Raw genomic sequence first — 16,987 nt, 5'->3', positions numbered from 1 at the left:
TTTCACCTCAGCCGAGCTTTGCGGGTTCTGGAAGAAAGTCGGAAGCTCGATGGACTGGTTTACATGGAACTTGGATATGAATTTAGGAGAGAACCTAGGGTGTGTGCGTAAAACCAGTTTGTCCTTGTGGATAGTAAAGAAAGGATCCTGCACTGACAGAGCCTGAATTTCACTGACCCTTCTTATGGAGGTAATGGCTACTAAGAAGGCCGTTTTATAAGTCAGGTGTTTGAGACTACTTTTATGCATGGGTTCGAATGGGGGTCCCATGAGCTTAGCTAGCACCACGTTGAGGTCCCATCCTGGCGGTGGGTTCGAAATAGGAGGGTGAAGTCTCTTTACTCCTTCCATGAAGGCTTTAACCACTGGTACTTTCCACCACGAGACCTTGTTATGGGATGTGGTGTAAGCCGAGAGGGCTGCCAGGTGTACTTTCAGCGAGTTAAAAACCAACCCTGCATCCAGCAGGTGGAGCATGTATGTCACAACGTTGGAAGGAGTGCAATCAACCGGGTTGATTTGTTTATTCTGGCACCAGATAACGAATCTTTTCCACTTATCAAAGTAACAGTGCCTTGTATTTGGTTTCCTGGACTCCTTTAGAATGTCCATACACCTCTGTGGTAATTTGAGATGTCCAAACTCTATGACTTCAGGAGCCATGCTGCTAGGTTCATAGAGTTGGGTTCCTGATGCACTGTTTGACCCTGTTGCTGGGACAGTAGGTTGTACCAGGCTGGGAGTCTGATGGGTTCGCACACCGCCATCCTGCGTAGGTGTGGAAACCATGGTTGTCTCGCCCACATGGGAGCAACTAGGATGAGCGTCATCGATTCCTTGTTCATCTTGTATACCACCTTCCTGATGAGAGGAGTTGGTGGAAAAGCGTACGCAAACATCCCCGACCAGTTTATCCACAGGGCATTCCCTTGGGAGTCCGGCTGGGGGAACCTGGATGCAAATCCTGGGCATTGTTTGTTTTCGCTTGTGGCGAATAGGTCTATAGTGGGGAAACCCCACTGAGAGAAGAGATCTTTTACTACGTCTCTGTGAAGGACCCATTCGTGTTCTTCTGGGAGGGAGTCTCTGCTTAGAGCATCCGCTAGGGAATTGAGCTCCCCTGGAACATGTTGCGATGACAGGAAGATGTTCCGTCTGAGTGCCCATATCCATATTTTCTGGGCAAGCTTGGACAGATTTGGCGAACGAGTCCCCCCTTGCTTGTTCAGATAGAACATGGCTGTCGTGCTGTCCGTCCTGATCTGCACCGACAAGTTCAGTAGATGGGGCTCGAACGCCCTTAGCGCTCGGAATACTGCCAGAAGCTCTAGCATATTGATGTGGTTCTTGGCTACTGAGTGAGACCAGAGACCCTGAGCTGTGTGGTGGAGATGGTGAGCTCCCCACCCAGTCAGGCATGCATCTGTAGTCACCACGGCTTGTACTTCGGGATCGTAGAAGGGTTTCCCCTTTGCGAGATTCTCTCTTGTCCACCAGTGTAGGTTTTGTACGAGTGTTGGCGAAACGACCACTAGATCGTCCCAATGACCACTTGCCTGAGACCACTGTTTCGCCAACCATTCCTGCATGGGACGCATGCGCAGACGCGCGTGGGGGACCAGGTAAATGCATGACGCCATCATGCCCAGTAACCGCATAGCTTTGCGTACTGTTATCTGTTGACCTGACTGATAATGCGGAATTTGCAGAAGTATATTCCGAATTCTCTCTTCCGAAGGGAAGGTCAATCCTTTCTGAGTATCCAGGATAGCTCCTAGAAACTGTTTTGAGGTGCTTGGCACCAGACTTGACTTTTTCTCGTTGATGGAGAAGCCTAATTCGTGGAGGAGGTCGATAGTCCTCTGAATGTTTGACCTGCAAATTCCTGGGGTTTCCCCCGTTATGAGCCAGTCGTCCAGATAAGGGTACACCGGGATTGCTTCCCTGCGTAGGTGTGCAGCCGCCACCGCCAGTACCTTGGTGAATACCCTTGGTGCTGAAGCTATCCCGAAGGGCAGTACCTTGAATTGGTAGTGGCGACTGTCTACCTTGAAGCGCAAGTACTTTCTGTGCGCTGGGAGCATGGAAATATGAAAATAAGCATCTTTCATATCCAAGGTTGCCATGTAATCCCCCTTTTTTAGGAGGGGGATTACCTCTTGTAGCGTGGTCATACGGAATTTTTGGGGCTTGACATACTTGTTGGCAGGCCGTAAGTCCAATACTGGGCGCATTGTCAAATCTTTCTTTGGCACAAGGAAGTAAGTTGAATAGATACCCTTGTTTACCTGGTGTCCTGGGACGAGTTCTATCGCGTCCTTTTCTAGCAGAATGGCGATCTCCTCGAGAAGGATCTTTTGATGCTCTAGGGAGTGCACTCTTTGTCGTGGAGGATGATTCCGGGGACGCTGCAGTAGTTCTATACAATATCCTGCGGATACTGTTGACAGCACCCATCTGTCTGAGGTGATCCCTTCCCAAGCCTGGGTGAAGGTGGAAATGCGTCCCCCTACTGGGGTTGCGTGGCAAGGGACCCTGAACTGAGCGTCACTGTTTTGGTGGAGGCGTGCCACCTCCCTTGTTGGGGCTGCCTCTGCCTCTTCCACGACCTCTCTTGTTACCCTTGCTGTAACTTTGGGTAGACTGCTGGTTGTTATTCCATTGTGTACCCTGTCCCTGGGCATAGTTGCCTCTTTGTGAATTTTGGCCGCGTGGGCGACGAAAATTATTGTTCCCCCTCTGGTTAGGGGGTTTGTTGGTAAGCTGGCCAAGGGATTTGAGAGTCTCATATTCATCTTTGGCATTTTTAAGTGCGTCTTCGACCGCTTTCCCAAACAATAGGTCGGGTTCCACTGGCTTGTCTATTAAAGAAGCCTGGGTTTCTGTCTTGAATCCCGACTGCCGTAACCACGCATGTCTCTTGATAACAGTACCTTCTGCTATCAATCTCCCTGCGTTGTCAGCGGCGTCGAAAGTTGCTTTTAAAATGCAACCAGACACGGCTCTCCCCTCTGCTGAGATCCGAGCCAGCTGGCCCTTTAATGGTTCTGGAGCAGAGGCAATGAGCGCTGCGACTTCTTCCCATTGATGGCAATTGTAACTAGCCAACAGGGTGGTGGAATTCGCAATCCTTGCTTGGTAGGCGGATGTTGAGGCTACCTTTCTGCCAAACCCGTAAAGTTTTTTGCTCTCCTTATCGGGAGGAGCTTCTGATGAAGATAAGGGCGTGCCAGCCCTTTTTCTAGTGTTGGTCACCACTAGGGAATCTGGTTTAAGATGTCCCCTTATATACAGAGGGTCAGACTGGGCTGCCCGGAAAATCTTTTCAATTCTGGGGTTGACAGCTCTGGTGAGGTTAGGATTCACCAGGGAAGGATCTATTCTTCGTTGGATGGATTTGAGGATAGGGATGGTCTGAGCGACCGGTCTTCTCTCTCCTACAAACTCCTCCGCGAAGTCCCTTTCCTCCTGTACACCGTGGGTGTCGATGTGGAAGTGTTCCGCTGCTCGAGCGAGAACCTCGTTGAGGAGGGGCTGGTTATCAACTGGAGAGTCAGTAACTGGGGCTTCGCTTTGTACTGGGGAATCTACTCTGTAAATTTCCTGCTCATCTTCTCCCTCCTCCAGGTCCTCATCCTCTGCATAGTAATCTGTCCCGGTTTGTTCTTCCATAATTTCAAACTCCTGGTCCTCTTCAGGGAAAACTTGTCCCTGGTAACTGGGGAGTGGAGTAGAATATGGAGTGGAGTAAGGCTGAACCTCGAAGGGTTCAGGTCTTTCGACCCGGGGCTTTTTACTTAGCGGGATAGGATCGGAGGAGCCTGAGGGTGTGGCCCCTTGAGGGTTATATGAAAGAAAGTGTTCTGGGTTCTTATCATAAAAATCAGCCAAGGAAGACATCCTAGACATAACCCTGTCTATGTCTTCACTGGACCATTCCCTGGAACAGGGTATTACTTTAGCAGGTGATGATAGATGGGACTTTTCAAGGGTAGACTTGTGTTTACTTGTCTGCCTAGGGTGAGAGGATGGCTTTACAGGGGTGGAAGGCTGTGCTTTCCGCTGTTTCCCCCCCTCCCCGTGCGTGGAAAAGTGTTTTCCCTGTCCCTTGGAGGCCCCAGAGACTTTCGACGCCTGGCGCCGAGGGTCTGGAGAGGTATCTGTGTGCTTCGGGCGTGGGGCCTCACTGGTGTTAACCGCGGTCTCGGTATCTTGGAGCGCGGCCTGGGGGTGGAAGTCGTCTTCGTCTCCCGACGATCGAACTTCCGTTAATGTGTGTAGCGAGGCTTTCTTGGCAAGAGTGGATGATTGCCTTGCGTCGTGAGGTGATCTCGATCGAGAGCGCCCAGAGGACACCGAGTCGGACCGTTCTTTTTGTGCCTCTTTCCGGGAAGTCGACGTCGTCGAGGTCCGGTTGGTCTTAGTGTGTTTAGTGTGTGTTAGGTGTGTAGCGCTTGCGTCGCCGGGGGTCTTCCCCATAGCCGCCCTGCCGGACGACCTTCCGAGGTCGGGGACCTGCGCTCGCCGGCTGTCTTTCGACGCCGTAATGCCCTCGCCGTCCGAAAGTACGGCGTCGCTGCCATCGCTGAAGGCGCCCTCCGCTGCCATGGCCTCCTGCCTGGCGTGGTGGGCCCAACGCTTTGTCGAACGGTCCTTAAGTGTCTTAGGTTTAAACCTACTACACGCTCTGCAGTTCGCTTCGGGGTGATCCCTCGGCAAGCAGAGATTGCACGTGGCGTGCCTGTCGACCCAAGGGTATTTGCGATTGCACTTGGGGCAGAATTGAAAAGGGGTACCCTCCATACGCACCTTAAGGCAGCGGGCTGCTAAGTGTAGGAATATATAAAATGTAACTATATATCAAGAGTGAAGAGTATGTACCACCCCCCACTCTCCCTACTTGTAAGGGCCGAGGCCAGCGGCCTACTAGGCCCGGGCCGAGGCCAGCGGCCTTCCGAGGCCCAGATCCGTCGTGCAGCAGTCGATGACTTCTCCAGCCGTCGTCGAGGTTGAGGGTCGACGTTGGGGTGGGGAAGGGAATGAATAAGAATTATAATTATATAATTATAGTAACAGCAAAAGTATGGCTAAGGCCAGGGAACTCCGCAAGATGCTTCCGACCAGTATGGCGGAAAAAAACAATCTGAGGATCCTACACGCGTGAGGGATCTTGGGTACAGTGGACGTCACACTAGGGATAGTATTACTGGCACGCCTGTGTCGACGCCCATTTTCGACTTTCGAAAAACAAACTAATACTCCGCAGCTTCCACTAGATGTCGGCCTATGCACAGCATGTGATCTAAGCAGATTCCACAAGCCTCAGAAATATATATATATCCCTAATTACTTATTAGACAAGTCTTAGTGAGAAACACCACTTATTTTCAGACAGAGGTGAGCGCTTAACATAAGATGGCACTCTAATAAGAGATAGAAAAAAGGGAGGGAAAAGGCACAGTTATGAAAGCACACAATTTCAATACTTTTCAAAGAACCACAGTGAGGCAGGTTAGGCAAAGTCTACTGGAGAGCAAGGAAGTTCAAATGCCAGGCCCACTCTAAGAGAGAGCAAGCGAAATGTGTCCAGGGTCACACAGTGGGGTTATGCCCAAAGAGTCTTTGTAGATAGTTCATAAAAGATTGAGATCAAGTCAGGTAAAGTTAGTTAACGGGCCCCAGGCCAACCCAGGTTAGAAAGTCGAGGATTTACTGTCACCCCGAACGATCTGTCGCAAGGGAAGCCAGGCGGGACACAGTACCTGAAAATGGGAAGAACGCTCCAGCGGGGGCAGTTGTTCCTGGCAGCGGGTGCAAGTCAGTGATTCGTCCAGAGGAAGAGGTGGTCTCGACGTGGAGGAAAGCTGAAGGTCGTTGCACTGCCAGGGAAGAAACCAGCCGCGGAGTTTCCCGGTTACAAGGTACCACCCTTTTCTTCGCGGTAGTGGTAAACCGTGGTATTCCGGTTGCCGGGGTGCTTGGCACGGGCAAGGCGGCCACGAGATGGTCCAGGAAGGCGAAAAGACGGGCAAACTGGTTATCCCCACCAGTCAAAGGAAGGAGACTCGCCGGGCTGGAGATCTCCTCGGTCGTCGGGAAAAGTAGTGAGACGGTTCAGCAGGGCTCCACAGGTGGCGTCGACGTTGCAGGTCGGCTCGGCTTTTCCCTCTTCAGATTCTTTAGGTCCTGTGGCGACGTCTGAAGTCCCAGTCCCCAAAGCCCTGCTTTTATGCAGAAAACCCCATTCATTCAACCTAGCTGTCACTCAAACATGCTAAGTGGTGAGCCGGGCAGCTCACCACTTGGGCCAAACACACAAGAGTGCGACTTGAGTTGCCGAGGCAACTCAGTCCAGGGTGCCTAAAACCCTTCCTCACCCCCTGTGGTACCCAGACAGAGTGGCACCACTTTTGGAGGCTTCTGTGGAGAAGCCCGCCAAAAAGAGGAACAAGGGCTCGACTTGGAGTCACAGAAGCGAACACAAATGCCATTTTGGAACCAAGTTTCGGCAAAAAATACCAACCAGTGAATTTATATTAATTTTATAAACCGGCGGTATGTTCGAGGCTATATTAAAAAGTGGTAGCCTCGAACAATGGGAAAATCCCATAGGAATATATTTGCGGTCGAATATAAAAAGTAGTATCCACTGCCACCAGCCAAACTCGGTCGGGGGGACTGGACAGTGCCCCCTCAAACAACAGACCCCGGGGCAATCAATTTGCCCCGACCAGTACGTCCACATAGGATGGGTTGTACTGGTTCTGTTCACAATTTGAGACTAGTAAAGCCAATGGTGACTTTAAATGCCCTGGCAGACAGTAGTCCGCCCCAGGGTATGGAGTCTATGTTTGGGGGTCTCTACGACACAGACCTTGGGTTATGGCACGGAGGGTGCTGTGTAACCCGTATACCAAAAACAAATGAAGCCCTATGGGATAAAGGACCCCGTAGCCCATAAAACACATACAAAGTCAAAGGAACACCTCAAATCATGTCTAAGAGTGGGAGAAAGAGTCTCACTCTTAGCAGGAGAAAAAAATAAACCCCAAAAATCCAGCAAAGCTGCTGGGGGACTCACTAGCTTTGGGAAATTAGCCTTTACAGAGAATTCTCCCTAACACGGGCACCGTGCGTCCTACTTATAACATCCAGTGAAGTCGGCTCGACCGAGGCCCTCAAGGACAGCGTGTCGATGTCATCGACGCAGGCAGAAATTTTCCAAAGCAGTGCAGAGAGTCAGGGAGTCCAAAGAGAAGAGAGGAGCAGTAGAAGAGATGGGAGAAAATAAGGGAGGAGATTAGGAGTTTAGAAGCATGAAAGGTGAGAGAGGAGCGGCACTTGTGGATTTTGAAGAGGTGGTGCCGACAGGCACGAGAGGTTACAGAGATGTGATTGGAGAAAGAGAGGAGTCGATATGGAGGCCAAGATTGCGGGCATGGATCAAGATGGGGAGATTGGAAGGGGGAAAGTGGATGAAGGGAGGAGGGGGAAGGTGAGAGTTAGGAGGGAAGAAAAGCACTTCAGTCTCGTCTGTATTGAGGGAAAGAAAGTGGGATGACATCCAATTTTTATGGCCGTAAGGCAGGAAGAGTGGTGGAGGTCAGAGGTGAAGGAAGAGAAGGAGAGAGAGTTGGGCATCATTCACATAGAAGTGGTAGGAGATGCCGAAGGAAGAGATGACGGGGGCGAGAAGGGAGGTAGAGAGAAAAGACAAGGTCCGAGTACAGAGCCCTGGGGGATGCCATAGTTCAGGGGGAAGTTGGAGGGGGTGCGGCCGCCCCAGGAGACAGTAAAGAATCGGTTGGAGAGGTAAGAGGAGAGCCAGGAGAGGACAGAGCCATTGAAGCCGAAGGAGGACAGATTGCTAAGAAGTACGGTGTCAAAGGCTGCCGAGAGGTCAAGGAGGATGAGAATTGAGGATTGCGTAGCGAGTGGTGAGGAGAGAATGGAGTACATAGGTGAAAGCAGTCTCAGTGGAGTGTTTAGGGCGGAAACCAGACAGAGGTGGGGAGGAGGGAGTGAGAGAAGACGAAAGCTGAGAGTAGCCTAGGCGTTCGAGGAGCTTTGAAATGAAGGGGAGAAGGGAGATTGGTCTGAAGTTGGAGGCAAGAAGAGGACCGCCAGAGGGATTCTTCAGGATAGGGAAGATGGTAGCATGTTTGAAGGAAGGCTGAAGGGAAGGTAGCAGAGGCGAGACAGATGTTAAAGAAGGTGGTAAGGTAGGGGATGAGGAGAGGGTAGACTTTGGGGATGAGGGTGGTGGAGATGGGATCACAAGGGGCAGTGGTAAAGTGAGTTTTGGACAGATTATTGGAGACGCAGTCTGGGGTGATAGAGAAGGTAGATAAGTTAGCAGGGTTGGAGGAGGAGGGGATGTTTTGGCGTAGAGAGAATTTTGGATGAGAAGTAGTTGGCAAAGTCAGAGGGAGCGAGGGGAAGAGTTCGTGGAAGGGTCAGAAGTAGGAGGGGAAAGAAGGCGAGAGAGGGTCTGGAAGATACGGCGGGGGTGAGAAGCTTGTGAGTGGAGGTGGTTAGAATAGTAGGAGTGCTTGGCAGATGTGAGGCAAGTCAGAGAGAGTGATATGAGAAGTAAGACGATTGGTTGGTCAAAGAAGGGGATTTGAGCCAGCGTCGTTCGAGGCGACAGAGGAAGCGACCCATGGACAGAAGGTGAGAGGAGAGCTTGGGCTGGGAAGGTTTGTGAGATGGTGAGAAGGAAGAGGAGAGAGTAAGAGTTTGTCAAGACTGGAGGATATAGAGGACAGTGAGGAGAGGGCGTCATCGGCGTAGAGGGATGAGAAGTCAGGGAGAGGGGGAAGGGAGGAAGAACAAGAGTCAAGGAAGAGAGAAGGGTTGAAGTTGCGGAGATCACGACAAGAGAAGGAGGGAGAGGAGTAAGGGAGAAGGAGTAAGGCGTGGTTGGAGAGATATTTGGCAAGAGACGAAATGGGGTAGGAAGAGAAAGATGAGATTGAGAGTGGAGCCAGAGGAGTGGGTGGGTGGGTGGGTGGGGTTGGCAGGGGAGAGAAGAGTTAGGAGTCAAGTAAGGAGAGAAGAGGGGAAGAATGAGATGAGGTTGAGAGGGGGAGGTTAAAAATTGCTTAGGACAGAGAGAGTAGTAGGGGAGGGAGAAATGAGAGAGAAGATGGTCCAGGTCTTCATAGAAGGAAGAGGGGGCCGGGAGGTCTGTAAGAATGAATGGGTACAACTTGCATAAAAGGCGAGGTGTTTTGCATTGAAGGCAGAGTCCATCACTGGACGAAGGAACCAAAGAAAGAAACTGGAAGAGAAGCTTGCTGCACCTTCTGGACCGTTGGTATGCCCGGTGAAGCCCTGCTGCAGTGCTGAAGCTCATATTTTTACATCGACCAGAGAAGCCCGGAAAGGACGACTTCTCCCCTAGGGTTGGTGGGCCCAATCGACACCAAGACTAACTCGACTGAAACCCCTCTCTCCGCTTGCTCTACTTACATTGCTGCTGCAGGAACGGAGTGCCAACGGACAGGACCACCATAATGGAGTGCATCGTTTTTAAGCCGGACCCGAGCTCCAGGAAGATCCCTTGGACTCCCTCGAAGCAGGGCTGACCAAGCCTGAGCCACCTCAAGAGTGCTGGACCCCAGAAGCAAGGAAAGTCCACAAGGTATCCAAGAACCGCAGTGGTTCTATTTGCGAGTATCTGAAACCGCAAAGTGCTGCTGATCTGAATTGCGCTCATTGCTGCTGCCGACCTTCAAATCGTACTGCAGGAGTCCCCAAGACGTTGTCCTTCTTGTCCCCGCGACTGAGGCCCAGGAACGACAGGATCTGCAGGAAATACAACAGGAACAGAAGCCAGCTGGACCCATTTCTTCAGACCTAAGGTACTGTGAACTAAGGGGTGTGTAGCTTGCTTGCTCTCACTTCATTGGCTGCCCTCTGCAGAGTTGCTTGCAGCTTTGCCCTTCACAAGTCTCCAAACAGTGATTTCTTTTTACAACAAAACTAACATTGTGCGAGACTTATACCCACCTTCAAGAAGTGCCTCAGCTCCCCTAGACTTTGCTCCATTGACATTGGCTGTCCTGGCTCCCTGAAGGCTCTTCTTACCCTCCGACAGCCTGATTCATGGAATTATTTGCATGAAAAACGCAGATTTGCATGCCTTTCTGCCTGAAAATCCCTGTTTGAAGTATGGCGATTTTCGGGCAGAAAGGCACGCCATTCTGTGTTTTTCACGCAAACAATTACATGAATCAGGCAGTTTGTGTTCAACTATCCCTCCAAAAAGCCATACATACCTTACTTGAATAGCTGTGAAAAGGGTTAATCTACTTTGCATTGGGAGTGGGGGTGCAAAAGTGCTTATCTGTTTGAGAAACTTGTTAACCTTTGTTTCCTTCCCTAAACTTTTCCTTTTTGCCACAACTTCAGCATTAGCATTTAAGTGTGAAAAGTGATATATTAATGCCCACAGTGTCCTAGCAATTGAAGTCACCTCAGGGTGTAGGAAAATCTGTGTCTCATCCCAAAAGGGTATCTACTTACTTTATTGAACTGAATGAATGTATTTTGAAGTGTATTTTTATTGTTGCCAATTGCTCCCTTCTAAAGAAGGCTTATTTTAAAACTGACTTAAATTAATAAACAATTATTTAAGCATGAAATCTTGAGTATAATTGTTATTTGAATAGTTGTCACTGAAACTATGTTGCAACCCTACAGCTCGCATTGACCCCACTTGAGATTAGCCTGGCTGCTCAGTAACTCTACCAACTTGTGTAGTACAGACTTATACCAAAGGTTGGGTTACCTATTGCCAAGCGGACAAGGCTACTATATAAAATCTTGCCTAACAAACAGTAACTGCTTACAGCGAGCTGCACATCAAATTACATACCTTTGAGACCATGGAGCCACCTGTGCAGCATGCCACCCACAATATATTCGGCAGGTGGGCCGATTTGCAAAAGCAAAAGGTAGCGAGGCAAAGTCATTTTCTATACAACATAGCCACATGCTTTCAAGTTGCCAAAGCACAATAATACAGGCACCAATTCTGCCAGTGTAGACTATGGAAACGTTCTTCACCTCAAAATTAAGTTTTCAGTTTCAAAAGCAGTGCAACAAAGAGCAACCAACACGATCTCAGACCAGCCACATTACACCAATCATGAAAATCTCCACAGCAGCAATCTTAAATAACATGCTCGGTAATCCAGTAGGTTTATGTGCCTCACAATGCTCGCCAAGCACACTGGCCCAGTAAGTAGTGCTATATAGGGAAACCAGGCAATTCAGTTATCAAACATTAAGGAATGCCTGTCCAGCTTTTCCCCTAAACACGGGACCACCTTTTTAGTTGAGCCATGCCTAGCCTATGACCCTGCACACTGCACGTAACCTCTTAAAATGAACGTGATAGTTAACCAATATCCAAGGTCTAGCGGGCCTGTAAATTAAGTTCTAAATGCAATAAGTACTGTGGACATGTACCTTGCTATCTCAAAGCTGCTGCACCCATGAAGCTGTGTAGATGCCAACTTGGAGATCATTGATGCAGAACAGCCAACTAATCAATGTAAACTAAAAAGGTCTTGCTAAGCAATGGTCACCGACCAAACACCAAATCTCCAGTGCCTACCTGGCATAATCTGTGCTCAACAAATCTATGAAATACAATTTAAAAAAGCTAGTGTTGATCCTTTTTGCCCATAGCAAAGACAAAATACCCATTTACAGGTCATCTCTTCCCCTTACGTAAAGCTCGGCAAAATTAACTCCCTAAAGAAGCTATATAAAATTGAGCAATTTGATTACCTTCAAAAATGGAATCGGGTCTTGAAAAGTACACATATTCAAAAATGCAGAATGCTGGGGAACCACCGCCAGACCTGGGCACAATATCTAGTGTTTGGACTCCGTGTTTCGAAATTTTGACAATCTCTCCTGGCATCACCTCCCGATAGTATCTGTAAACAAAAGCAGATTAAATTCCTCAGATTACACAGGTGCATATAGAATAGAAATGTGCAAAGCTTGGTCTCACAAAATGAAGGGTGGCTAAGACTTACTGTGCACCAATGGACAAAAAACTGCATGATTCAGAAGACACGACCCAGCCCTCAGTTTCTGCTATTTTCTTCCCTGCAACAAAATATATGTAATGTGTATTATTGTGAATGAAATCATTTAGTGCAAACAGCTTTGTATCAGCATGAACTGAAGAGCACACATGGTTATTTACATTGGACACAAGAACTGATCTTGGGTCAGAAAAAAAACATTGCACAACAAGTTTGAGTGAACCTTTCAGCAAGTATACTTTCAATAATTTTTAAAGTGTCATTGGCCAGGGTTCTGGCAAAGGTCACTTAATCTCAGGTGAGTGCAGCTGCTCAGAAGTGGGGGGGCACTCAGCCATGGCGATTCGTCTCTCAGAGATGAGGAGTGTATATGGCTGCTGTAGGAAGAGACATGGCCCTGCAACCTTATCCTGTGCTCGATGATACTATGGGATGGTCTATCGCAGTCAATCCACATTTCCAGGAGGCAGGTCAGGTTGTGTTAAGTAAAAGACTAGCATGGCCATATGGGGCAGTCAGGGAAGGCACCAAAGTTTCACTTGTGGTACTGGGGTTGCTTGCCCAGTACATTAACACGGTTTGGGGTCTGCTGGTAGTTGTGTTTCATATCAACCAGCAGCCTTGAAGTGTGCACAGTGCAAGGCAGGGAATGGGGATGGTTCCTGTAGGAACGTAGGAATGAACAGGTCTGAGGTAAGGTGGATTGGATTCAGCAAGCATCTACTCTAGTTTCCAGCACAGAGTTGTATGAAAGGCCTTCAAACAATGTGACCATTTTGACCTGTGAGACAGGCATGGTATCAAGAGATGACAGACAACAGAATGTGAATTCAACAATATGACTTATTATCAGGATGGATGAAATGCCTAACTTGCCCAATCGCTACGATGGGAATTTCCCTACCTAAAGAAACCACGGAAAGTCTATGTCCGCAAGTCCAAATCAATAACCTGTCTGTCAGAACCTATGCATGCCCTCACATCTAATACAAAACATTTAGTGTATGATATTTTAACTCAAATAGTGTTCAACATAAAGTCTGGAGCAGTCGCTAGCTCCCTTCTCCAAGTTCGATTTTAGTCAAGATTGTATGCAGTACCCTTTGGGTGCACTGCAACAACCCTGACCTCCTGGCAATAGAAACCCAACCTTTGGTATAAGTCTGCACTACACAGGTTGGTAGAGTGTGGAGCAGCCAGGCTTATCTCAAGAGGGGATAATGTGAGCTGTAGGGAAGTTAGACATTCACAGTGACATGTATTCAAATAAACTCTTACACACAGGGTTTATTGTTAAAACAATTATTTATCAGTCAGTTAGAATAAGCCTTCTTCAGAAAGGAGCAATATAAAACACCACACAAATCTACTTAAATAATACACAGTTATCTAAATCAGCAAATACCCATTTGGCATGATACACAGGCACTACCTACACCCTCAGGTGACTTCAATAGCTATGGTGCTGTTGACATTAATATATCACTGTTGCATTTAGAATATTCTTAGGAGTAGTGTAAAAGAGAAGAGAGTTCAGAATAAATTATTCATACAGTTATTCCTAAGTAGGTAAGTACTTTCAATACAACCCGCCCAATGCAAAGTCAGTTAACCCTTTCCTGGAAGGAAGGCAAACACATAAGCAGAAGAGAGAAGAGTCATTCAGGGAGCATAGGCCAGCCAATGCTAAATTAGCAAAAGTCAAGGTGAACTGAAGCACTTCTTGCAGGTAAGTAGAAAGTCTTTTCCAATGTTTAAAAGGTCTTGGTAGATTAGAAGAAAATCAAAGTAGGGCCACACGATGATTAGGCTTGTGAAGTAAAGAAGCTGACAGCAACTCTACACATGCAACCAAGCAAGTTTCCAACGAGGACAAGTGGCTACACAACAAGAGGTAATTTCTCTTAGACTTTACAGTACGTTTAGGTTGAAGAAAAAGTGCAGCACAGGACTTCTGTTCCTTTGCAGCTCTGCAGATCTCTCTGTTCCTGGGTCTCAGTCGTGGGGACAAGAGGAAGGACTTCTGGGGACTCCTGCAATGGGAAAGTCACTGCTTGCAAACAGCAAACTTGAAACAAGTGGCTGTTCAGTGTTTCAACACCTCGCGTCTACCGCAAATCGCAACTCTGCGGTTCCTGGCTATCGAGATGGGCTTTCCTTGCGTCTGTGGTCCCGCACTCTATTGAGGGGGCTCAGTCCTGCTTCCTGAGAGTCCGGAGGATCTTCCTGGAGCTCTTGGCCAGCTTAAAAGCAACTGGTGTTCCTCATCCTGGCTATCCGGTTCCAGCAGCGACTGCAGTGGATACTCAACCAGCTTTAAGAGGATGTCCAGGTGGCTTACTTTGGAGTCAATTGGTCCCACCAACTCAAAGGTAGAAGTGGTCCTAGCGGGAGCTTCTCTGTCGATATGAATTTGGAGTTTCAGCAGAGCTTCACCAGGGAAAACAACGGTCCAGGAGTTGCAACAGCCGTCCCTTTCAAGTTCCTCTTCGGATTCCTTCGTCCAGTGGTCGACTGCCTTCCAAGCCAAAAAGCCTAGCCTTTTATGAAGCTTGCTCCCATTCATTCCAGCCTAGCTGTCAGTCACCCAGAAGGGTGGCTGTCCTTCACTGACATCCAGCCAGCCAATCACCTAAGATTGCATTTCTGTCTCCTAGGAGACCAGGCACAGGGAGTTTAGAACACCTCCCTCGCTTCCTGCCCCCAACAGACACCCTGGAGCCAGAGGCATGTTTCACTCGTGAAGCCCGCCAAAGACAAAACGAACAAAGGCACCAAACCTGGTTTGGCGCGCAGAGTAAATCTCAAGAAGGACCTTTACACAAAGAAATGGTGAAAAACGAAGACCAGGCCATTTTAACAAAAATGGCACCAATGGGTGCTTTACCGTGGCTGCGAAAGCAGCCCATGATAAAATCCCATAATGGTAGTAAAAAGTAAACCACTGCCACCAGCCATTCAGTGAGGAAAGGGAAAGAAAAATGTTGCATGAGAAGCTAGAAAAAGGGGATACTAAGTAACCCCTCCAGCACCCTATTGTAAGATAGTGTGTGCAGGGTCTAGAAAGTTACAAATGTAAGTAAAGTCAATTTCACTTTACTGCTCTGGGAAACAGTAGTTGATCCCAGAGAAGGTATTTAAACCTTGGGAAATCTAAAGGACGTCCCTGTGTCACTGCACTGAAGGTGCAGTGTGACAACTGTAAAAGATGATGCCTATGGAGTTGGTTATACTCCATACCCAAAAGAAAAGAGTGTATAAAATCACATTGAAACACAGAGTGGGAAAAAAGGGTCTCGCTCTCTCGAGGTTAGAAAATCAATAAATAAATCAAGTCCTTAAAATCCAGCAAAGTTGCTAGGGGTCTCCAAGGTGGAGGGAATTTACACATGTTTGAGAATTCTCCCTAACACTAGGGTACTTGCCGCTTTTGGGGATGACCACTATGTGTGCTTTTGTGAAAGAGGGAGGGGCCCGTCCAGTGTCACATATGTAATTGAATAGTCTGATCATGTGAGGATCTACAGTGCCAGCACATTTCTATGGAATCCCATTGTATAGTCGTCCTCCACTGGCTCTCCTCCCAGTGGCAGTCTATTGCTGCCTTTATTTCTTCTGGGCTGAATGGGGCCTCTAGGAGAGCTCGCTCCTCTCGGGTAAGGTGTGTCAATCCTGATCCAGCAATTAAATTGCGCATCTTTGGCCTACTTCCAGGGTCCTCACTTCTATAGAGCTTTGCCAAACTGGTTCGCTAGATCGTCCGGGGAGGAGGCACATTGTCCCTCCTCTCCATAGACTTGATCCACCCATCTTCCTCAACCTATTAGCTAACAACGTGTTCGCTTTGTCCCCTTTTCATAGAATTTTTGCTTTAAGAATTTTAATTTCCGTACTATATCCCCTACTAAGCGTTTTCAATTGTGCCCTCTTATTTTAGTGCCCTCAGCTCTTCATCTAGATATACCCCCTAAATTTGTAAGATGGTACTCTCTGCAAGCTATGTAATAATTACGCTGACTGAAAGTAGGGGTTATTCTGTTTCAGAAACAACTTCTATTAACTTTAATTTTCTTTGCTTATAGGTAAAAGGATACGTCTTCAACTCTTTCGGCAACCTTGTCTTGAAATAACTTCAGCTATTGCAGTTGGAGGTTTCAGGTAAGTCACTAAAAGCTACTTTCTCAAGTTCTTAAAGTTTTCCTTACAGTCTCTGTTAGCACAAAAAATGCATAATCTCTTTCACTCTTTCTTTTGTAATTTTCTTTATGTTGACTATTAGCTTCGTTCTCTTTAACCAACCCTTGTGTTTTGTTCTTCAAAAGAAATAAGTCTTTAGTACGCTGTTTAATACTTTCTTTACGCCTTAAGATTATTCTGGTCTTTGGTACAATTGCTCTTCAACTTGGCTATTGACACCCTTTTCTTGTCCTTTTGTTACTTGCACTTCCCTTCTCAGTCCTTTGTCTACACTCTCCCTGTCACTCTCAGACACGTTCGTTGACTTTCAATTTCCGTTGGATTCCAGGCCGTAAATCGTTTTCCTGAATATCATTAATCAGTCCGTGCATACAGTCAATGTGTTCGGCGATCTCCGCCCTTCGCTGCAACCATTCCTCTTACCTCGTCAGCTACGAAGCGCCACACGCCTCTGCTCAGCTGTTCACTGTGAATCGGCTTTGCCAGCTGAACTCCGCCCCTCACTTCAGCTTTCCACTTCGGACGGCGGCTTCAAAGGAACCCGCCTCTCCTCTCAGCTCGGTGACTCCGAGTAAACTCCGCCCCTCACCTCTTTCGTTGTTGCGATCCGCCGATCGATCAACTCGGGAGACTCTAACAACCTCTGGGCAGCTTTAGAGGTCTGTACTCTGCCTCTCCTCCTTCAAATGGTCACGACGGACACCGGTACTCCCACCTGTGCC

The 16,987-nt window shown here is 48.1% G+C and overlaps 1 protein-coding gene across 2 annotated transcripts in view; it reads right to left on the bottom strand.

Moving 5' to 3' along the window:
- PPAT (phosphoribosyl pyrophosphate amidotransferase) overlaps positions 1–16,987 on the bottom strand; it is a 444,376-nt gene that overhangs the window by 203,853 nt on the left and 223,536 nt on the right. For both annotated transcript variants that reach the window (XM_069631602.1, XM_069631603.1), the window contains 2 exons: positions 12,057–12,129; positions 11,803–11,954 (listed from right to left, as the gene is read on the bottom strand). In XM_069631602.1, the coding sequence (XP_069487703.1) occupies positions 11,803–11,954; positions 12,057–12,129 (225 nt within the window). The remainder of the gene's footprint in view (positions 1–11,802; positions 11,955–12,056; positions 12,130–16,987) is intronic.

This window comes from Ambystoma mexicanum, chromosome 6q, assembly GCF_040938575.1.
Source record: "Ambystoma mexicanum isolate Mex_15411 chromosome 6q, UKY_AmexF1_1, whole genome shotgun sequence".
Taxonomy (NCBI): domain Eukaryota; kingdom Metazoa; phylum Chordata; class Amphibia; order Caudata; family Ambystomatidae; genus Ambystoma; species Ambystoma mexicanum.
This window is presented reverse-complemented; position numbering and strand designations above follow the sequence as displayed.